The sequence below is a fragment of the Pseudopodoces humilis genome, chromosome 6, assembly GCF_049639895.1.
Source record: "Pseudopodoces humilis isolate 2021_Gansu_Grassland_sample_001 chromosome 6, ASM4963989v1, whole genome shotgun sequence".
Lineage (NCBI taxonomy): Eukaryota > Metazoa > Chordata > Aves > Passeriformes > Paridae > Pseudopodoces > Pseudopodoces humilis.
In genome coordinates this window covers 8,352,425-8,376,515 of record NC_142205.1, presented here as the reverse complement: position 1 = coordinate 8,376,515, position 24,091 = coordinate 8,352,425, and the positions used below count along the sequence as shown (strand labels likewise).

Here is a 24,091-nt window from a genome sequence, read left to right as displayed (position 1 = left end):
ATTTTCAAGCCCTCTGTGTTTGCAGTGACATTGAATAAGTGTGAAATGTTCTACTGTCTCATCTCTTTTACTCCTCTTGAAGATCTGCTGGTTTTGGGAACCCTCTACTAACTAAACCCTGTTTCTCTAAGGCTACATTGCTAATCTTCCTACTATATGGAGGAAATAATAATTTTTTGGTTACATTCTCAGCTGATTTCCACCTTGTGTATTTTTTTTTAGGCTGCATACTTTACAAATAGATGGATGGTGTATTTTTTCAAGCCCAAACAGCACTAGGAATACCCTTCGGCCTAACAAAAAACAAAAACATGCTTAAGAACAAAAAGAACCTCAATCCACTGGTGTGAATTGACATCTGCTCAAATGTGAAGCTACAGAAATGCAGAGGTCACCATACAAATTTTCAAACACGGCCCTTCACAAAAGATTGTCAGTTGTAGTTGCCCAGATGTGCACTCTGTGTAGGTTCTCATACAAGCAGGCAAAGTTAATATTTTATTCTCCTTGTGTCACAGTTTCTTTGGGGTTTTAAATTCCCAAAGAATCAGCTAACAGAAGGAAGAAGGCCAAGCAATAAAACACCACTTTATCACACACGTCCAAGGGCTCATTCTTTGTATGAGGGCAAAAGGCAAACTGGCATAATTTTGGAGGATTGTTGCTGACCAAGTCTTGAGACTTGGTGAAGTTTGTGTCCCCTCAACTTGCAGGATACATACAATGAACTTGGGATATCACCCCAGTGCTCCAGATTCTCCAGTAAAAAATCTGAGAAGCTTTCTCCACTTGAGAAAGAGTAGCGTTTGCAATTCATTTCCCAACGAGATCCTCTGGACAAGGCATCAGTTTTACCATGCTTGTGTGCTGATCTATGTATAATCATAAAATCTGGGCAGTGCAGTTTTCCCAAACCGTAGTCAAGGTCTGAATCTAAAGAGCCATTATAGGAAGCAGGCCAGTCCTGACCACAGATTTCCTTCCAAATAAATATAGGTGAAAATATTCAGGATTTGATGACTGCCTTGAATTCCTTTGGGTGGCACAATGATTTCACACCAGTGAACTGAAGACCCTTATTTTAATAAATAACCACCTTGTCAGGTTATTTTGGTTATGCATGGAAGAGACTTTAAAACATGATTAGGCTTGAGCAGGAACAATCATAGGAGCACTTTTCCATCCTTAAAGCTCTCAATCTCTAATATGATTCCCTTTTCCTCACAAGCTAAAAAGAGGTACTGGGAGGGCAACAAACAAAATCTTTTGTTTGAATTGCAGAACCTTACAAAAGTACTGATCAATGAGCATGGGAAATCACAGAATAGATGGGCAGAGGGAAATGGCTGGTTGTACTTTGTTCCAGATATCCTTTGTGAGCAGGAGTTTCATTAATTGATTCTCTGAACCCAGTAGTAACACCCTTTTGAACTGATTTGTGTCTGGGTTTAATTTCAGACATGTCTTTGATGGCCTGAATCTTCCTTTAGAACATTTGTAAATCTCTTTGTTTGCCATGTGAAGTAGTGAGGAAAGAGCACTATTTCAAAATACTTCAACTCAGTGTCTGTGGGAAATGGAACAGCTCAGCTATTTGCTGGTGTTTGCATGGGATGGTGTGATCAGTTCTTCCCTGCTTGCAAATCTTGTAATGTCCATGTACAACTGTGGGATGGCAGGACTTTAATCTTCATTGCTGGTCCAACTTGATAATAACCACAGCTCAAACACTAGCCTCAGATTTTATGTGAGTAGTACATTTTAAACATGAGGAGGGGAAAAAAGTGTGAGTTTTTGAAAATGAAGAGTAGATTAAGAGATTGAATCTGCTAGATTACCCAGGACATAGTTTTGTTCGTGTTAATGATTAAGAAAAAGACCCTTCATTTTTTGGGAGTCAACAAAACCTGTTCCTCTCATTTCTTTTTTAATCTGATTTAAAAAGGAGGCGAAAGAACATGTTTAAGATTCTATTATAGTTTATTGATATATATCCTCAGTGGCCTGAAACATCTTTTCTTGCTTCACCATTTTAAGACCAGACTGGACAAATCCCTGAGTAATCTGTTTTTGACCTCATAGCTCACCCTACCTTGAGCAGATGGTTGGACTGGAGACCTCCTGAGGTCCCATCCAACCTGAATTTTGGTCCAATGTCATTCCTCAGTTGGACAACAGCAATCGTCCGGGTGGAAGACAAACCAGAAATTCCCTTCAAACATTCTGCTGCAGCACATTAAGGATATAGTGCCATTCCAGAAGAAGCCCCAAAATGTTATGGGATTTGCCTTCCCACCTGTGTTGCCTCATTCTGTGCCAGCATTTACTATATTCCCTGGCTCACAGGCTCTCTTTTGGCTGGCATACTTCCTTTTGGTATTAACACATTGTCAGAAACATTCAGGGAGTGGAAAGGAATCGTTTTTTCTGCCATTCTGCAATGGTTTTAATAGAGAGTGCATCTCTGGGTTTAAAATAAGTTTCAGTTGTGCCTCCTCTTTGCCTTGCTGGGAAACATTCCCAGCCTAATAATCAGCTCGTCCCTTCTGGAGACAGCAGTCAGACTGTTGTCACTGGTCAGCTGCTTCTCTTGAGACATTTGAAATGCAGTTCCACCTCCTGTTTCTGGAAGTCCCTTTTTTGTTACCAAGCATGTTGTTACTATCTACTCCAAGTCCAGGCAATTTTTTACTCTGTCTGCTTGTGTTCTGAATTGTGGAGGTCCAGCTTCAAATATTGGCACATTTTTTGTGCACTTTTCCATGTTCCCTTCTCTATTCAAGGTTAATTAGTTGGACAATTTTTAGCTTCTTTCTTCCTCAACTTTTTCTTCACACTGACAATTTTCCACTGCTAACCTTTCCTCTCACTTCATAGATACTGTTATTATTTCTAGTAAAAATCACACTATTAGTTGTCCACAAGTTACAAAAAAATTGCTTATATGTTTACCTCTAATCTTTGTGCCCTCAGTTCACTCCTCTCTGCCATTTGGTATGACATTTATGCATTTATGGCATTTTGAAGACTATTCTCTGGCTAACTGTATTTTTACTGTAGTTGTTCATTTCATGATCAGTTTTTCCAGGCTATAGAAAACTAACTGTAGAAATCGTCTCTGGTTTCCCCCCCCCACCCCCCTTACATTTTTTGGCAGCTTCATCTGCTGTGCACACTGAATTTCTCACATCTAATTATTCAAAAGTGTCATGCATCAGATTACAATCCCATTTTCCAATTTGTGTGTTAAGCAGAGTACTGTAGTTACAGGCTCCTGAGAATCAACCTCCATCCTCCCCACGAGTGGCTGCTGCCTGCTACTCTGCCTTTCTCTACAGAATTGGCTGAGAAAAAATTAAATATCTCCCTAGGTTACTTGGCCTCTTTGCACTGATCCATTAGTCCACATCCAGCTGAGTCCAGAAATTAGTTAATTGCTGATTTATCCTAAATGTTTTATTGGTATCTGGTTAGCTGAAGAAGACAAGTGTCCTAAGGACTTCTGCCAGAATAATTTTTCCCCTCTCTTTTTAACTCTAAGCTATGCCCCAGAGCTGGTTCAGGCTGATGATTGACTCCAAACTGCATGTGAAAGACACCTATAACAACTTCATTTCTTCACAATGAATAAATTCTGCAGCAGTTTGAAAGCTGAGCCACCCTACTCGCCTGCCAGCAATCCCCATCTCTGTTTATCTTCCCATCCATTCACTTGAATCATGATGTTAAATTAAATAAGCTTCCCAGGGAGGTTTTCCTTTAAATATAATGAGCTTTTGTAACACATGAGCTGGGAGAAGTCAACATCTTCCCTTGGGGCCTCTGTGGGTCTCAAATGAGGTTAAAAAAGGGTTGCAAATGTTGGGCTGTAGTCAAACTCTCTGGCTGCTTCTGATACTATGGCTTGTGATATATTTGCTTTTTCTTCTGCAGCTGAATTTTTTTTAGTCCTTTCACTTCTTCTCATATTTGACCTAAAATTTAACCTTCTCCTGGCATTATCCATATCCTTTAACACCTTACATTCCCTGGAAATCAGGTTAATAAAAACCTCATTAATTCATCCTACACCTCCAGTCTGGGCAGACATTTATCATTGCACAACAAACCAAATATTTTTTTGAGAATGAATCATATATATCTTTTCTGGGAAGGTCTGGAATCCTGTTTATGTTGCTTCTGTAGAATTGAAAACTTGCTTTAAATCCTTCTGGCCAACAGGTTTATAATTCAAAAGGATTTTAATACAATGGAATAATAGTATAAGATGAATATAAAGAAGTGAGGATAAATGCAAAGCTTCACACAAAAGCAAAACCAGTTAGCTACCCAAATGTAGGCAACATACTTCCTAAAATGTAGGGAACAGCTAGGTAGGTATCAATTTCAGGGAAGGACCTGGGGATCTGAAGGTGTTTGTAGAATGATTTAAAGTGGTATAACCAATCCCTCCACTCACTTCAGCCCCAGTAAGGTCTCAGTTGAATGCCCTGCCCAATTTTCAGAAGTGTGTTTCAGAAAATAGATGGAGCAACAGGACTCCATAGGAGACCAACAAGAGTGATCAGAGCTATAGACAATGTCACTTCTGAGGAAAGGCTGCAAGACTTTTAGATCGTTTAACCTTGGGAAGACAGGAGAAATCTAAAAGGATACATCCAGTACAGATGGGCTGTCATAAAGGTGGCAATGAACTGCTCCATAGGTCCCCTGGAGAAAGAATGAGAAGAGAGGGGCTTCAGCAGGGTATAACTAGGGAAGATGTTAAGCAAATCTTTAAAATGAACGCTAGTGGTAATTGAACATTTGGATGGACTTGAACAGAGCTTTCAGGTATTTATTACTATGCATTTCTAGAACAGGATTGACAAATACACATCACAATATACTTATGCTTCTTTGATCCTTCTTCAGTCCAGGGGCAGAGACTGAGCAGCACATTGGGATCCTTTCCAACCCTACTTCTGCCTTCAGAGAATGTACATACAGCAAGAGAAAAGGTGCCATTGGCTCTGCAATGACACCAGCAAATTAGACCCTCAGTTTACATCCCCAATGCCAAATGAGGGTGCTTCTAGTACAATGTGTTACTAGTTCTGGGCAGACTCTGTACAGTGTAAGAGAAAATAAAGCTACCTGTTACTCCTCTCTTTGAAGCTGGCCCCTGGGGACAGGAGTAGAAAGAACCAGCAGAGATCCTTACCAATTATTCTGTGAGTGTATACCAATAGCAGAGGTGAAGCACCCTGCTTTTCTGCTGGGTCATTCCCAGCTAGAATCCCACATGGTCCAGCTCTGCAGTCTGCCTGGATGTCAGTGCAGTTCTTAATTGCCTCAGAAAAGGAGTCCATAATGGGGCTTCTTATCACTGGAGTTTTACTGGTGTGGAGAAAATTGGGATTTTCTGATGAAGTCTGTCTCAACTCATGCAGATGGATTTTTCTTCATACTGAAACAAAATAGTTAAATTCTGACCTGCCCTTCATCTTTAAAGGATCTTGATCTTTTGATCAAGGAAAAAAATAATAGTATTCAAACTCTCTAGACTTTGTTGTTTTGCTGTCTCCCCACACATCTTCCTACTTGCCAGTGACTGTTCATTGCCAATTCCTTATGGACAGCATGTTACAGGAACTACAGCATCAAGGTATTGCTGAGCAAACTTTATTAGGACCTTGCTGAGGACTGGAGACAGGACTCCTCTCCATAATTCTTAAGGAGGCACCTTCAGCTGCATGAATTGAAACTTGATACAACTTTTATCTGTATCTTTGGAGGTAACTTGCTGCTCAGCTGGTCGAGGTTTTTACACATTTCCTTACCCAGTGTCACCCATATGAATATATATGTATATAGCATATACATAACTCTATGGTTATTTAAACACAGCAATGTACAAATTAGGATCTTTTCTCTGAAACAACATACAAAATCAGTAAGTCATAAGACAGGAAACACTATTCCCAGGTTGATTTGCAGACAGCTCCTTAAGACTGACCAAAGTTTGTATTCATCTGTCTTCCATCAGAAATTACTGGACTTCTTTCAGTGTTGAGCAACACCTGAATTTCTTAAAATATTATTTCCACGTATCCTAATATATTTAAGGTACACAGTTCTGACTTCAGAGGTGATTTTTCCCTCTGCTTCAATTTTGAGAAAGACATGCCTCTGCAACCTGCAAGCTCAAATCACAAAATGAGCATAAAGGCTCATAGTCCCAAATACTCCTTCTGGTGCATTTAGTAGAGCTCATCACTGTGAGGCATCTACACCGTGACTTTTTCTGACTGAACACTCTCTTCAGGACTATTGCCATCAGTTCATTTGGGAGCTTGAAAATAGCAAGACTGTGCATCTGTGGCTTACTGAAAGGTAAGTGTGAGCATGTATCCTTTGAAAGCCTCAGCATTAGACAGGCATGATCAGGAATGTGTTGGCTTTTGTGTAAGAAGTGCACCTAACCCTTGAGCCTGGCCAAAAGTGTGTTTGTGTATCCCAGCCCACCCTCCATTTCCTGCTCACATTCTTGGTGTGTCCATCCTTGCCACGCAGGGAGCAGTGACCTGCTGAGCTGGGCACTTTATCTTTGCTTATCTGAAAGTCCAGCTTGGGTCAAATGAACTTCTGACCCTTCTTTTCATCAGCTGCTAGCATGAGGATTACTCAGCCTGACAGGAGTAGCAGGAGCTGGCAGACTGTTGGTGTCACACAGCATTTTTAGGAACAGGTATACACATAGCACTCCACAAAATTCCTAAGACCTGTCCCTTGTTTGCCAATCCTCTGAATATCCAAGTAGCCTGCCCAAAACCTGTGCACAGGAAATTGACTGATTCTGCCCCTCTGGAGTTTAAGTGCCAGCTTCTGGGATTCACTTCCTTGTGACTGATATCCATGGCTTTTTAACACTGAGAAGGCTGTTCCTTCCTTCAAAAGGCACTCAGAGCAATGGACACTGCAGCTGCTTCTGTCCTCTGACCTACAAAGTGTAGGAAACCTTTCTCCCTGAAAGGCTTTCAACACCCACCACCCGCAGGAATACACGAATCACCAGATTACAGAACGTTCTGCTGAGGAGTTTTCTGTGCCCTCTTGGGGCTGGCCACTGCATTTGATCAATATTTGCTCTGAGAGAGAGATATTAAAGAAAATATATAAAGAAAAAGGCATGACTCTCCAACCTCCAAGTTACTGCATCCCACAGAAAAGCCTGGCCTCTGTCTCCAGTCTTCAATCCAGGTAATGCTTCATGTTTCTAAACATATCTTTGCCCATAGGTACACCCCAGTGAAATCCCTGCCTTTTGGGCTTTTTGCCCAGCCTTGGGCTGGAAGACTTTCCACTTTTTTTCATCACTCCTGCATTATGGATCCTCCATGTCCTTCTTCATGCTCCACACTGGTGGTACAGAGCCAGGAATGTGCTTTCTTGTCCCTGTTTCCTCTCCATCATCTTCTGACTCAAGGGTGGGCATTTAAGCTATTTTTATGTGATGTCTCAGCCTTAAAACTCATTTCTAGATTCCTCATATTTCAGTTATATCAATAAATTATCTTAGGAGCAGGTGTTTTTCACTCCCCATCCCACTCTACCTCCTGCTTTTTTTGCTCATTGATACCTTTGTACCTAACAGTTGCCAATAACATTTTTTTTACTCCTTACTCCAAGGACAGTCATCCTCAGCAAAAGCAAAGTCTCTTTTTTTACTTGTGGGTTTGTTTTTTTTTATTTCCAAATCTGCCAGCTTAAACCATTGTCCTGTTTGTGGTTCATTTAAACACATAAGTCATAAGGAGGAAACTCTGGAATTGAAATCCTTTTACTGCCAGCATGAACCTCACATTGTAGGCTAAATGTTAAATCTTCAGATATTTCCTTTTCCTGTCTTGGAGAAATGGAGAAGTAAGCCATCAAATTGCCTGGTTCATAAAGCCATTGGACTAAAACTCAATTTTGAAAATACTTCTTGATAAGCAGTTGGAAAAAAAGTGGGCTCTCTTCTCCAAAAGTAGTGATATGACAGAATTCAGCAGATGAAATTGAACCTAAAGGAAACCTGCATGGAAAAGACTCAATTCAGAAAGTATGGAGATGCTCTGAAGTAGTCTCTTCCTTTCTGCTTCCCACAATTAAGGAATGGGAAAGTTTTGAATCCTTTGGTACTGATAACTGAACTCAGACATCACTGCAGGGATTCAGGATCTCAAGCCTGCTTTGTAATTTTAGCATCTGCAAGAGGTTTAGAGAAGAACCACAATTTAGACCAGCCCTCCCAGTGTGTACCTTTAAGTGAATCATGATTTCTTGCCTCAGGTTCTTTGAAATCTCATCTGAGCCATCTGTCCACCACTATTCTTCCAGACAACTTAGTGCTTACTGGCCAAGGCATTCCTTCTCACAGTGTGTGCTGGGATCAATCTCAACTTTTGCTTACAGAGAAACAAGGTTTTCAGATCAATTCCTTTTGGAATGGTCACTGGTGTTCTTATTCCATAAGGCTATGGCACAGGACTGTGAAAATGCAGCCTCTGGCAATGCTACCAGTCAGGACACAAGCATGAAACCATTACCATGACAGGCTGTATCAAACATTTTTTGGGAAGTGGTCTTATATGTCTATTTATTTCTGTTTTCCTTAGACTCTGACATGCCATGTCTGTAAAGACTGGCCTTGAGTCATCTGCATAGAACGTGGCATTTGACGATCCACCACAAAAGACTCCAGTACCAGAGCCACACAGATTCTTCATCTCTCTGTAAACTAAATCAAACCAGCCCCTTTGAAGTCCTGGGCCTGTAATAATTGGGATGGTTTGTGTGTAGAAGTCATAAATAGGTTTTATTAGGCTAAGCAGGAAAGACAAAATGCTTGGCATTTACAATTTAAATGTTTAACTCTGGTAGCACTCCCAGAAATAATAATTAAGTAGGAACTAAATGACTTTCTTTAATTAAAAATTTTGCCAGGAAAATAACACTGATAGGTACTTCACTTCCAAGAACTTCACGACCCAATAAACTGACCAAGGGTTACTATATTGAATTTCAGCAAATGCCTCCACACCCATGACAGGAGCTCACTCTCAGTGAAGTTTGGGTGGCTCAGTGATGGTGGAACAGCAGCGTGGGCAGCAGGAGTCACTTGGGAAGGTGGCTGCTCCAGAGAAGGTCCTGTGGGAAGCTCTGCACTGTTACTGCCCTGCTGTAACACCTCCTACGGACTAAGGAATTCCTTTAAAGTCCCGCTCTGTAGGTATTCCTGAAGTAAAGAGGGGAAGGGGGGCAAAGATACTGTGGCCCATCTCTTAAAATTATGCAATGGGCAGAGGTAACCCCAGCATATGCAGCAGGGAGCTGCCTGCTGAGGACGCTTTGCAGCTGCAGCCACGCTGGTTTAGAGCATCTTGTTCAGAGCAAGAGTCACCAGTGAAAGCGGCTTGAACTTGTCAGCTGTGCAGCACGAGAATCAGACAACCTTTATCAAACTCATTAGCTATAGAATGAATGTAAAAAGATTTGTGTGGCATTCTCTAATTTAGTGGAAAGGGAACAAAGAAACAAGCTTAAACATTGTTCCTTACCTCGACCTGGTGTTTCACCTAACAGATTTTCCACAATACCAGACATCACAGCAAGCAAAGCTCTCTGGGCAGCCACCTGAGTGCTTGAAGAATGAGCTCTACAGCCTGCAGTTCTGTATAGCTGTTAACACACAGAGAGTAAGAGGCTATGGCACATTGATGGTAAAATAATTCTTCAGTTTAAACACACAACTCTTAAAAATATTTTTCTGAGAGTGAGTTTTTGGGTACAGGACACACTTAGATACATTTTTCTACACCGGCATGCTCCAAGTATATTAAGCTCACAGCTCTAACCCATCTGACACGGCCTTTTGTAGGGCCTGCATGTCTGTGCTGTTTTCCCTTAAGACTTCTTTACATATGCAAAAAATACTGAAAATCTGTATGGAAACTCTGGTGACAAATCCTTTGAGACTATGACATGACGAAGGAACAAGCCATCTCAATGAATAATTTTGCAGTTTATTAGCATAGTGAAGTGTTTTGATTACTTTTGCTTAAGTGAATGACAAAGGAACCCTTTTATCATGCACTCTGCTCATTTCACTATTATTTGTCCTATTGAAAGCTATCTCTTTTTTTCAATTAGGCATAGGCATAGCACATTCTTAGGACCAGAGGTGTTATGACACTGATATTAATTAAAAAGGCTACTATAGAAATAATAGATAATCATGTGATTGAGCTGTGTGTCTCAGATGTTCAGTCTAGGAAAACAAACAATCCCAGAGGGGGAAAGGATATTTATAATTTAGCCTTCATAACTTGCAAGTGCTCAAGGTATCTGTGTGATTTTTTCACGTTTGCCATGCAAACAGAGCATGTAATAAACCTTAATGACTCAGCATGAGAGTAAGGGAGAAGACAATATTTCTTACCTCTCTAGCTGGTTAACTCTCCCAAAGCACTGCTCACAGCCTGGCTGAGCTCACTTCAAACCATCTAAACACAGGCTGTCTCAAATGATAGTAGATCCTTATGTTTAGCCAGCTGAATCGTGTCCTTTGTGTTTCTAGAGGGCATTGCTGTTCATATCAAAATCTATTGTGTTTCTGTTAGAAGGAGTGTGAAAAAAACCAGCATCTGCCTTCACTAAATGCACTATTTCTGCAAGTCACAGGGAGGGAATCTCGCCAGGCTGCCCAAAATTCTGGTTTTAAACACTGCAATAGAGCTGAAGCATGAACGGGAATTGCAGTTCTCCTCCCCACAGCCTGACTGAAGAAGATGGTTTGTGATAATCCTAGGTGTATTAATTGACATTTAGGAGACTAATACTGCAATGATAAAAAGTTCAGATCTAGCATCAGTGAGAAACACCTCAGCCTTGTGAAAATTTAATAGGCTATCTTGGATATTTTATGCAGTTTAATGTACCCAAGTGCCAGCCATACAAATTTTTCCTGTCTGGGAACCAAACTGGAAAGTTTTCACACTATTGTATTTGTAGAAACTAGCTATCAGTTTGATTTTTTTTTCTCTTTTCCGTTTTTTCCCTTGTTCTTTTTAGTTTTTATTTGCTCACTCTTTTTCCAGTTCCCCACTTTTCCCAGGACACTGACATCCCATCTAACATTATCTGCAACAGAATCTGATGAACAGAGCTACCTTTTTGCTTCTGTGTGTTAACCCCTACAAAACTTAACGGGAATGAAGGTAAGGCTAGGTCAGTATAATTTTCCCTGTCATTTGAATTCCATTCACCACACTTAGTAATACAAAATGAGGATCTCCAGTTGAGTTCTTTCTTACAGTGGACTCAGTGGGAGAGCTGGGTGTATAACATACATTCTTAAGAGAAAAAAAATGTATTTTCATTATAGAAATATATAGATATTTGAATTTTTAAATGAATTGACATGCATACAGGCTAATAATGATGTTTTAGACATCATTCTTGCATTAGAGAATATTTTGAACAGAATGCTAATCTCTGCAATGTGAGACAGAATCATGGTGTGTATTTTTCCCTGTGGCTAACCTTGAAGTTATTTTAGGTGTTTTTCTGGGTATGCTGCACTGAAATGAAAGGAGGAACTGCTGCTCTGTCATGCCCTTGTGTCTGTGTATTATCCACGAGGGGACGTGCCCACAGTGGTAGCTGCAGAGTGGTGCAGACAGAGCCCTGCTCCTGCACACCCCTGCGCTCAGCATTCAGAGGCATGCTAAAAAGTCTCCTGGGTTTGGAGCCTCTCACCCACCTGCTGGGCTTGAGTAAAAATTCATCTCTTTGTGCAGGTTTGACATTCAGCATGAGGTCATTATTCAAGGCACAGGGCTTTTGTCAGACCAAAGCAATCCAAACTTTACAAACACCTCTTGGATAGCTCAGCTCCTCTATCCATGGAAAAATAAAAAAGAAAATCTGTATGTGAAGAGAGCATCCAATCCTAAATTCATTTCCTGGGGTGATCCTTGTGGGTTTGAAGGCTTGACTTTCCCCTTCTAATGACTCTCTAACAGGTTTAAGACCTTGTGCTTTAAGAGCAGGAGGAGTTTGTCACTGTGGGACTGGAGGGTTCTCCACCTTCCATGCTTGGCAAAGGCCAAGAACAGCATTTGTAACCATTTAATCATCCTTCTCTCAAACATTCTTTGATGTTTTGACAATTCCCAAGGTGGGGGAAAGATCCACCCTTCCCACTTGGTGGATCCTGGTCCAGTACTGAATCCTCTTCCCCTTGATCCTCTGCCCAAATATCTTTCTAGTGCACATTACTTGGAGATTTTTTTAATTGTCCACTGATTTCTAGCATTTCTTTCTCTTCCTTAAAGTATTTCTAAAAAAGTAAAATCCTGTAAGACTTAGACATTTACTTTTTTGTCTTTCTTTCATTACATTTCCACAAAGGAAAAGGCACAAAAAATTAATCTTGGAAGCCAATCTCATCATACAGATCAGTCTCTCCTGTTGAGAAACAAGGTCTCTTTGGCTTAGGATGTAGGAGCTTCCGTTTTTACAAGTCCAGCAGCTGTAAACCAAAGTGGCCTCTCAACAACTGAATTGAAAAACTGATGCTGATTTTTAGTGGCTAATATCCAGGGTTGCTGCAGGATAAAATATGGGTGACAACATAAAACAAATAAAGAGGAGTGAAAGGCAATTCAGTTTGCTGTAGTGTTCTTTTCTTCCATGGCACTTCTCTCTCTGCAGAGAAACACAAAGCAGCTCTTTATTTTCATATTCTATCAGTTTTTTCCTGTCTAGGTAAAAAAAATCTAGGTAATTAGACTAATATAAATACTGGTGATGAGCAATTGATTTTCACACTTCTTACTAGTAGATGGAACCACAGTGCAGACAGCCAGTGCAGCTGGATCACACTAATGATCAGCTGACTTTTTACAAGCGATTTGTCTACCACAGCATCAAACCTTTGATTTTTTAACTACCAGGAACATATTTCCCTGTTAAGTCTTTAAGCTTTGGTTACTGAATGCAACCATTTACCTTAAAGCCCCAATGAATATCTGTTGAAAAAATGATGATTTATCCTTTTTCCCTGAGTTCTCAGGTGCAATTAAGCTTCTCTACAGAGGCATCATGTTAGGATTTATCTCACCTTAGGTGTTTGTAGGATGGACATGTACTGCTGGGTAGTCTAGACATGTCTTGGACTGGTCATTGATGGAGAGAAATTAATACTTTTTGAAGCATGATTCAGCTGACCCTGCCTTTGATGTCCAGATGAGAAGATTCATCTTTCTACAATGCTCATTCCTCTTCTGTTATAACAGACATCAGGTGCTGAATTTACTTTATTGACTTTGCAAATGCAATCAAGCATGGAAAAGAATGAAAAACTATCATGCAGAAATTATTAGGCTGATTTCCTGACAAAATTGGCCAGTAGTCTTGTAAAATAGGTGCAATAAAAATAATCTTTGGGAAGGACACCCTCACCTTCACCCTCATGAGGATTTACTATTATTTATTATATATTATATATATTTTATATATATTATATATATAAATATATTTTAATATAATAAATATTATATTTTATTATTTATTAAAATGGAAGGGGTGGTAACTGTGGTACTTACGTTTGTGTAACAGAGGCTGGTGGGGGGTGTTGTGATCCAGGGACATGCTTAAGGGAGTCAAGAGGGAAATATCAGAGAAAGCTCCGTGAAAGACTTGGGAGATGAAGGAAACTTCAAGCTGACTCCTGCACACCCTCAGGAGCACTCCAAGCAGACTCTGGACACAGCTGAGCAGATGTGTCTCTTGGCAAAAGGGCCAGCATGGATGGATGGAGGGACAGATGTAGATAGCTGGATAGATAAATAGACAGATGGAATATTTTGCAGCTGTTTGGCCAAGATAAAAGCAGTTTTGTGGGCTGCATGTTCTCAGCTGGTAGACGTGGGGTCCTCCCTGTCTGATTCCAGCCTCAGCCTTCTTTTCTTTGGGAGAGCACCAAGCCCCTGATGGGAGGCCATGCTTATGGCAGAGGGGACAGCCTGGAGTGGGCCCGTGCTGCTGCTTTGCTTTGGCTCTTTAGGAGGCATTAAGGTGTACATTGATGGTCGGTGCGCTGGGAGCAACAGGGAAGGGGATCGCTAGGTCCTGTCTCATCCAGGGCACGAAATACGTGCCTGGGAACACAGGGCATGGAGGCTGAGTCCTTGTCTCCTTGAATTCTTATTTTTTTATCTGAAGCAATTCACTGTGAAGGATGAAAGAGGCCAGAACATGGACGTGTGTCCGGTTAGTGGAGAGTTTGAGCCCAATTAGCAGCTAATTGAGGTGCTTTAAGGCACAGAGCACACCCACACTGCAGCAGCTTCTAAAACCAACTCGGCTTTTGTTGCCACTCTTCTGTTATTTCACTAGAGCAGTTTTAAGAGTGGAGGTGTTTTGTTTTTTTTGTTGTTAGCTCTGATATAAAATAAAGCTTGTGCACATGCATGATTTTGCAGCTGTTCTCTCCCCGGGCCGAATCCCAGAACACATTGCTATCAGTCCCAGGTGTTTTGTGTTCATCGCCTCTGAGTGAGATACTGCTATCAGGATCTGCACCTCTGGACACGGCAGGGAAGGGGCAGGGACCAGATCTACAGGGCAAAGGCATTAACTTTCTGCTCCACATCGCTGCCTGACTGCTCAGCTAGATAGCCCTGCACATCCCACAGCCCGCACTGCTGGGGGGATGCCGGCCCTGGGGGATCCAGAGCCAGCTTGCCAGGGGATGTTGCTGGGTAGGTGTCCCTCAGCTGCTGGCTGGCAGGGCACTCCTGAAGCATTTATAAGTGCCTCCAGAAACTGGTTTTCAGGAACAGACATCCCCAGAGGCCGTTTCATCAGCAATCAGTTTATTTCAAATGTATCTAATTGTGACTGGAGGCTGGAGCCCCATTTGCCCTCCCCAAACGGGAGGTCACCTTCCAGAGACGGTCCTCATGTAGGTTTCACAAACAAATAGCAGGGAACAGCCCTTTGATGCTGGTTTTTACCAAAGGTAATGCACAGGTGTAGGGAAGAAAAAGGGGCCTGTGTGGCTTGGGGAGCCCAAGATGCACCTGTACCATGAAAATATCCTCCTCAATAATGCTTACTCCATCACCTTATGATGGCAGAGAGTAGACTCTGTGTGGTTTTGTTTTGTCCTCTGCTCCAGTGGCGCATTCCTCAGGGCTGCCTCTGATCTCAAGGGAGGATCTGGGGTGAGTGCTCAACCAGGCAGGTGGCCAGGGCCAGGCCAGGTGCCACGGCAGGGCTGTCTCCACAGTTACTGTGTGCAGCTTCTGGACATGGCAGTATGAGCTGGAATAGCATGGAAACGCAATCTAAGGATGAGGCACAAAAAGATATCCCTGTTATCAACAGAAGCAGGAATGAGTGGTGTCTGCCTGTGCTGGAGCTGGGGAGCTGGAAAAGATGCAGGCACCATGTGCACATCAGTAACTTGACAGCAATACAGTTTAGGAAAAAACTGACATAAGTTTTGGATTTTATTCATTCGTACATTATTTACAGCAGTTGCTTTCATATTACAATTCTCTTTCATCTTTTCAGTTTTCACTTATAAAAAATTAACCAAATAAACCTTATATAACCAAATTTATCACAGCAGGTCTGGTTAATTTTCACAGTTACAGCGGCCATCAGGAACAGAACTTAAGTACCTACAAGTCATTTGTCCAGAGCACCTCGCCTGCCCCTGCCTGAGGACACCCTGCTGTCCCTCGAGAGCTGGCTGGCTCCCGGGGCTCTGCGCATGGAGAGACCTCGCTGCAGCGGGGTCACGCTTTGGAGGCTGGGGCTCAAAAGCCTGAAGCACACCAAGGGATAACTCACACACATCTTAACACCCTGCCACGCCAGGGGAACGGTTTGCATTGCTACCTTGTTGGTATGCAAACAGCTTTCCAACAGAGCTGACTCCTGCTTCCCTCCACAGAAAATTAGTGTCATTGATTCTGCTTTCTGCCATTGCCGAGCCCCAGAAGTGCACCAGCAGAGTATGCTGGGTTACAAGACTGCGGCAATAAGTGTTTACCTTCCTCTGTGTGACTCTGACAGCTCTTCCTTATGTCTGTCTCTCCCACCAGGAATGGTATTTGCAATAACTCACCACCTTTAACTGTGGTGAAAAACCTGCACTGCCTAAGGGCTCACAATGACTCAGCTCTAGGGACCCCACACAGGCAGGTTCTCTGCCAAGGTGACATCCAGTTCCAGAGACTGATGGCCTTCCCTAGTACTTAATCCTGCTCCCCAGGTGCAACAGCACCCCTTAGGAACACACTGCTGCCAGCGTGCTCCTAACAGCATCACCTGCATTAACTATCTTCCTGGGCGCTCCCCCACATGCTCTTTTGCTTTACAGTGATAATTATTGCTGTTTTAGAATATGTTCGTTTTTCTTTGAGGACTTGTAGCCACTTCCCGTTACAAAGTACAGTACATACTATGCTGAACATAGAAAACACAAGACTCATTTCACATTGGTCTTGTACAATGGTGAGGAGATGCAGAGTAAAAGGCTGTTTGGGGAATCCAAGTTTCTATTTAGGCGTGAGTGAGTAAGCCACTGCCTTAAACATGAGCAGTTCTGGGAAGCAATTTAGCCTGTTTGTTTGTTGTGGTTTTTTTTTTTTAAACTGACATTGGACATTTTCCAAATGCATACCACACATCTGCTTAACACTACCAAAAATATTATTTTTTTTCCTTTACTGCATTTGTCTCAAGAAGACTTTTGCTTTAATAAAATAACACAAGCACACAAACTGCTTAAAGCTAACGGCCCAGCACAATCATAAGTACAACTCACAAAGCAACTGATGCTTTGTTAAACCTAATTACATTTAAAAAAAATCAAATATACATATTACAAGGCAAAAGGATTAAGCTTTGGAGGAAAAGAAATTGGAAACAATATTAGCTGTAAGTTCATTATGTTTTCATCGCAGTAGCTTCTGCATTCAAATGTGTTACTTGTAAATAAATTTACAGTTACATTATTTATTTGTTATGCTCTTGGTCTCACTAGGTCTGTCTTCTGCTATTTAGATGTTAAAAGCATGTTCTCTCCCACAGGTGGCCATTGTGCAATACAAAGACAGCACTGAACAGCAATTTTAACTCTGATCAAACTCCAAATGCTGACTTGGAGCTTGTTATTTTAAACAATACTGTGTTTTGACTAAACTCTCAGTTGTTCACATTCATCTCCTGATTATTTTCTATGAATGGTACTCCCAAGCACCGTGCAGGTAGCAGGTTTTGGTGGGAGATAAGCATAAGCTCTGTTGTACAGCCTCTATGACTGAGGGATACAAGAGCACACCAATTTTTCCTCAAGATTCTATGTGGATCTATTTTGAGGGAGAAAAAAAATAAAATTTTCCTTTTGCATTTTAAAGCTTATTTAACACTTAGCATGACTTCATTTTCTTTATGTGGTACAGTATATTCCACTGCAAGACTCCAGTTAGTGTCGAATTAAAATGCCTTTATTAAGCTTTAAGTAGAGTGCATACCAAGAGCATCACACCAGCACTAATGAAACACAGGCCCCAGCACAGCCAAAGTGAGATTGTTAATTCAGAGGTAACCAGAGCTGGTCCCTACCTTTCTGTGTTTGTCAATTTGGAAGTCCCTGCAGTCAGTTTCTATCCATTTGCACCTCAGCCAGCAAATCTAGCAAATTAAAAGACAGCAGACCTGCATCGCATACGGGTGTGGATCAGTGAGCAACAGCAGCAGCAAGGATTGGCACAAGGTTCTGCAAAACCACAGTTCCCTTAGGAATTCTGACCACAGGACTTTCTGTTCTTCCAGTTGGCCACAGCAAGGACAGGGCCCAAAACACCCCTGGCACCAAACACTTTCTGCTCCTGCTGCAGGTGTGCAGCACCAGGACCTCACCAGGCACATCCCAACCTCAACAGCCACTGCTGACCCTTAGTCCTGCCTCTCCTACCCAGGGACTATTAAATTCTGACATCATGACCTAAAGAATCATCCTCATTTCCCATGGGGCAGAACGCAGGGGTAAAATGACCTCAGGTCCCAGCCCCGGGGACAGATGTCTCCAGGTCATTTGCCCCCTGCATTTGCTGAAAAGCAATTCTGAAATGAGTCCTGGAGGCTGTACCCATGCACAGGACCAAGAAGCAGGATCACTTCTGGAGAAAGGTAAAGGCTTTCTCAGAGACAGCATCCCACATCACATATGGGGACAGAGGGGAGGGAAAAGAACAGCTCTCCACTGATGGCAATGCCCTGAACTTTTCTGCATCTCCCAGCAGAGACACAGCTGCTTTTCCTAAGCATCTTCCAGGTGCTGCCTGCTTCACAGAGGGAAAACAGCATGAATTTACAACAAATACAAATTTAAGGATTTCAAGTTAGATTAGAAACCACTTTTTTGTTGGTTTGATTGCTTAGCATTATCAGCCTGGATCTGTTCAGGGGCCAAGCTTCCCAGAGAGCTTATTGCCAAATATGACATATGCTTGAGATGCCAGTTTGCTCAAGATGTGGAGTGAGTTCCCACTCACTCCACAGGGAATGGCCCAGGCTATGCTGGAGGGCTGGGGCAACCCCAAGGCTGTGGACCTCAGCCACAGAAATGCAAATTTTCCCTGTTTTCCTGGCTTTTTTTTAACTTTTGGACACAACACCTAGTGCTTTCCTCAGGAGTCAGAGCTCTGTCCCAAGCTCCTCCAAGCAAAGGACACTTCAGCAGTGTCTAGTGCACAGGGATTAGCAAAACAGCTCCCACTCTAAGGAGAGAGCAGCCAGGTGAGGAAACTGCATCTCTGCAGGCAGCACGAGGGCAGGGGGCTGTGACAGCCCACCTGCACTGAAAGCAAGAGCAGCTGTGGGAAGTCCCTTCACACCTCTAATTCATCCTCCACCTAAATCTGGTCTTACTTAACCACATTTACCAACGTCGGGCTCAAACCCAAGAGACACTCCACTCTTCCTCACACTCCTGCCAGTGTTGTCCTTGGGAAGAGAAAGACCCAAAATAAATCAGGAAAATCCCCTCCCATCTTACACTGATGTGAGTCTCTGTTGGAATCAAGACTCAAGGACTGGCAATAGGTCCAGGTCACCACCTCTTCTGCTCGGGACCAACCCCACAGCCACCTTGTGCTGCTCCTCATGCACCCAGCCACTGAACTGGGATGAGGAGAGTCAGGAGATTCAGGCCCAGAGAAAGGACTGTGCTGATCTTTTCCAAACACTTTGTTTAAACCAGGGCACCCTGAAAGATGCAGAGCAGAGGGATGGATCTGCCAAAGGCAGCTCCACCTCAACACCCTGTGAGCTGCACTGTGGTCTGGCCACACACTTCCCTGGCACAGTCCAGAACCCAGCAACCCTGACCCCAGAACTGTGCCTGACCTGTGGCATTTAGGGAAACTTCCCATGAATGCAGACAATACAACAGTATCACGTGGTGATTTTAAGCCCAACCTTGGCAGCTCTGGGTGGGAGAGCAGCAACAACAGAGGAGGTTGTGCACCCCTGTCCCACTGCTGCTACCAGGGATAGCAGCCTGTGCCATCTTCCAAGGAGAGCAAATCCCAGCCTATTTGGCATCCAGCCCTTTCCTTCAGAAACAAGCTGTCCTAGCTAGAGAGCTGGGAGCAACCAGCTGGATTTTTTCCAAAAGGCCCAGTCACAAAGCAACTGGCAGAAGCATTAAGGGAATAAATTTTCTTGGCAGCTACTGGCCAAGTGGCAACAACTCAATCCTTATCAGTGCATTTCCGTGTGCTGGGGAGGAGTGCAGGCAGCACCCCCAAAGCCACACCTTTCCAAAGCACCTCTTCCCCAGGAAACTATTATGTACAGATACTGGAATATTATCAGTTAAAGTTTACACGTTTTAGAAGAAAATACTGGTAAACCTGATGGTACTTCTGTGTCTGTGGGATCTCGTGGGATTTATTCCAGGTTTGGATTTTCTGACAGGATGTGGAGTTTTACTTCAAAGGCACAGGTATCAAATAAAACCAGCAACATTAGTTTAATTAAATAGCCTAATAAAAAAATTAATGCTCGATTTAGCCTTTACATATTCCTCCCTTACTAAGAGACTAGTTTTTGCTTTTTGTTTTTTTTTTACCTCTCTGGAAAGGTTTTAGTGCAGTGATTATATAGCAACAGAAAAATAAACTAAAAAAGGCACAAACTTCTGTGTTTTTTCTTTCAACTTTTGCTAACACTTTATATTTGTCTGTTTTACTTCGGTTAATAAATCACTGAATGCAGCAAGAAAATATTCTGCCGATTTCTGTACACTATACAAGAACCCCTACCAACAGTACATTATTTCAGCTTCAGGAGAAATGTACAGCATAGAAAGACTTTTAAAAATATAGTGCCCCATACAGAAATTTTGTTAATTAAACTCATGGTCTCTTGCTACAGTGTCCTCCACCATCACCTTATTGCTGGGACACACGCTGGGACTCTGCCCCTCCGACTCCTCACAGGCTGGACCGAGCCCAAGCCAAGCACTAAGGGCAATTGGGGTTGTGCCAAATGGCTCCTCCGTCCCCAGCATCAGTGCCTGGCCCATGGCCCTGCAGGGATGGGCTGAGCCCTGTCTCCTGCTCTCCGTCAGCATCGCCGGCCACATCTCAGTGCTGGGAAAGCTTCCAGCTGGAGAGGAAAGGGCAGCTCCTGGTAGGTGCAGGACAGACAGCACCCCATGTCCAAGGTCTGTGCTGGCTGTCCCCCGATCTGCCCCAGGGCTCCTGTCCTCTCCCCACAGCCCAAGGCTCCTTCTTTCTGCGGCTCTCCTGCTGACTCTTGCATTGTATTTGCAAGCGTGGTTAACACATGCTCTACCCCTTCACCAGCTTCATCGTGATGAGGTGGGGGTTCCCCCTCACCACATGCATAATACTTCATAAAATAATCGTTTTTCCCAGTAACTGAAGGGGTTTTCCCTTTAAACATATTAGCAGAGCCAAACCCCTCTACCCACTTGAAATTAAGTGCAGCCAGAAATGGTTTTCTGTAATACCTCTGATACCACACTTTAAAAATTAAAACCTACCAGTCTTCTTTTTTCCCAAGATGTAATTCATGCAAAGTTGCTATTTGTTTAAATAAGTTATAAAAGTTGATATCTCAGGCTAGAAGAAGCTGTAGTCTTGGTTATTCTTTAGTTGGCAGGCACTGTACATACATACCGGGTACAGACACATGCCGAATCTGCTTTGCATTGCTTTTTGCATTGTACAATTCACAAATCTGACATCATTAAAGCAGTTAATTACCTTTGATGGAAGGCTGCAGTGAGGCCATCTACATTTATCAAACAAGCAGCTGGTTAAGATAATAAGTACGCTCCCCCCCACCCCGGCGCTCCCCAAAATGCTATTATCTGTCACACGTTGCTTCTCTGAAGTGGTGAGATTTGGTGCGCACATTAATGTGCAAATGTGTTGCCATAGGAACTGCAGCCTCCATTACGCCTCAACGACACCATTCAGCAGAAGCCAAAACTAAAAATAACAACAACAACAACATAAAAAATAACCCTTAAAAATAAGATGAAAACAAACAAAAACCCCCAAAAGGCAGCAAAGAGAAAGTCCAACGCACATGCGGAGTCTGGCCCAGGACTGCAGGTTACGTGTGGCTACGGAACAGCGCAGGAGATACTTAGATCTGATCTTAACTTCACACTATGGTACAATGGGGCTCAGTTCAGCCGGTCCGAGTCTGTGCTGGCTTAGGAAGGAGGGGGAGGTGGAGCGGAGTCGTGGTCACCGGATGCACCCGGGGTCTCTCAGACATTTGGCAGAATGAGGCACATCCAAAAAAAGTGCAACACCAGTGCCGTGGTGGCAGTGCGATGTGTTTGAGTGCGTGCACACGCTTTCCTCTTCATGCATTGTAGCAAGCGGGTTGGGGCGGGGAGGCAGGGTGTACCCCCCACCTTTTCTCTGAAAACTATTAACCAGTAGATTACTGTAAGAGGAATGCATATTCTACTTACTGATGCGTGAAATACTGAAAATTGCATTCAAGTAATATTTCTGCACTATTATGAATGCATCTCACTATGTTATCTTACACCTGGAAAAGGAGAGGACTATGTACACCAGAGCAGTTGTACTATTTTGCAGTAAGTTTCTGTGCTTTACAGAGGTACCTGGGAAGGAGAGGCCGCTGCTCCACTCCACCCCGCTGGGTTGCAGGACTCCCAGCACCACCACCTACAGCATGCGAGGAAGGGGCGCTGCTCGGCCGGCCCATCGAGCTGAACGGAGCAAACCAAAACGTGACGTGAGGGTACAAAAACTCTAACCCAAAATTGGTAAATCAATGGTGATGAGAAATAGAAGGGTAATTTATTATTTTTGAAGGGGGAGGAAGGGGGAAAAATTTTTTTTTTGTTTTTTTGTTTTTTTGTTTTGGTTGGTGGGCGTTTTTTTTTATTCTTCCCGCAGCTGCAGGCGGTAGCGGTGGTAGCGGACCTGGAAAAACATTCTCTCCAGTAAGGAGCGTGTCATCCCTGGCAGGGCATAATGTTCGACGACACCCACGTGCTTGAACCCCAAGGACTCATAGAGCTTGTGGGCTGCCATCTTCACGGCCGTGGTTCCCAGCACAACAGAGGAGTAGTTGTTGAGCATGGCGAACTCCAGCACTTTGCGGCCCAGGGCCTTGGCGATGCCTTTGCCGCGGTAGTTGGAGTCAACGGACATGCGGCGAAGCTCCACGGTGTTGTCTTCCTCGTTGCCCCGTGCTGCCACGATCCCCACCACGTTGCCGTCCAGGACGGCAACCCAGAAGCAGGAGCCTGTGGGAGATAAAGCAGCACATGTAGTCATCGGCCACCCCCAGTGGACAAGTGCCCATTGCCAAACAATCGTCTGGGAGCAGGGCCTGGGGTCCAAAACCACGTCACACGTGGGGACTAATGACCTCCATAAATAAGGATCAAACACTCTTTTTCCCTGACAGTGTGACAGAAATGTTCTTTTCCCAAGGAAAATGCACAGGGCCTGCAACCTCCTATCAGGGGATTGTAGAAAGTGAGAAGGTCTCCCATGAGCCTCCTTTTCTCCAGCCTAAACAGTCCCAGCTCCCTCAGCTGCTCCTCACAGAACTTGTGCTCCAGACCCTTCACCAGCCTTGTTGCCCTGCTCTGGACATGCCCCAACATCTCAGCATCCTTCCTAAGTTGAGTGTCCCAGAACTGGACACAGTCCCCAAGGTGTGGCCTGACCAGTTGCTTAATTACCACTCCATAAAGTCACCATTCAATACAGCAGCCAACCATGGGCACTGAGAGCTCTCTTGCCCAGAAAAGCACTGACTTTCAGTGCTCTGAAGCAATATATCTTGATCCAGAGGAAGAAGACCTCATGACAGGAGAAGCCCCTGGTGTAGGCAGTGGCCTTCTTCCCAGCTGCTAAGCAGAAGAGAACCTGACTTAGGCAACACCTCCATCTTCTGCACCAACCCTGCCAACTGCTCCAACCCAAATGCACAGCACATCTCTGCAAGACCAGTTACACAGCCCAAGGGGGTGCTCAGGGGGACAAAGGAAAACAGGGGAAACATGAGTAAGACAATTCAGTGTACTTTGTCACTGGAGGAGAGCAAAGCATGGGGTGGTGGGAGGTGCCTTTGCAGCTGCTGTAGGAAAAATGCACTTTGTGACTCCATGAAACCATCTGAAAGATATGTCCAAGGTCTTCCTCACTTCCCTGTGGCACAGCTCAGCTTCCAAGGAAAAGCTGGCTACAAACAAGGGGTGGGGAACCAGCCCAGGTTCACCTCAGCACACCAGGCTCATCCCCACATTCAGAGGAATGTGCAGCTCCAGTGATGTTCACTCTTGTTCCCACTGAGCAAGTCATCATGCTGCTGCTATCTAGGTCAACAGCTAATTTTTAAAACACCAGGGCCCATCTTGACCCATTTATCATGAACAGTGAAGATGTCTCTGCTCCGCTGCTGCGTTGACAGTGCGGCTTGTTCCCTGGTGCTCACTTGGATCTCAGAACGT

At 43.5% G+C, this 24,091-nt stretch overlaps 1 protein-coding gene across 1 annotated transcript in view; it reads right to left on the bottom strand.

The window, feature by feature from the left end:
- Positions 1–15,514: 15,514 nt before the first annotated feature.
- ASPNAT (aspartate N-acetyltransferase) overlaps positions 15,515–24,091 on the bottom strand; it is a 32,814-nt gene continuing 24,237 nt past the window's right edge. Inside the window, exon 3 of the mRNA XM_005517892.2 lies at positions 15,515–22,876. Within this exon, the coding sequence (XP_005517949.1) occupies positions 22,509–22,876 (368 nt within the window). The 3' untranslated portion in view covers positions 15,515–22,508. The remainder of the gene's footprint in view (positions 22,877–24,091) is intronic.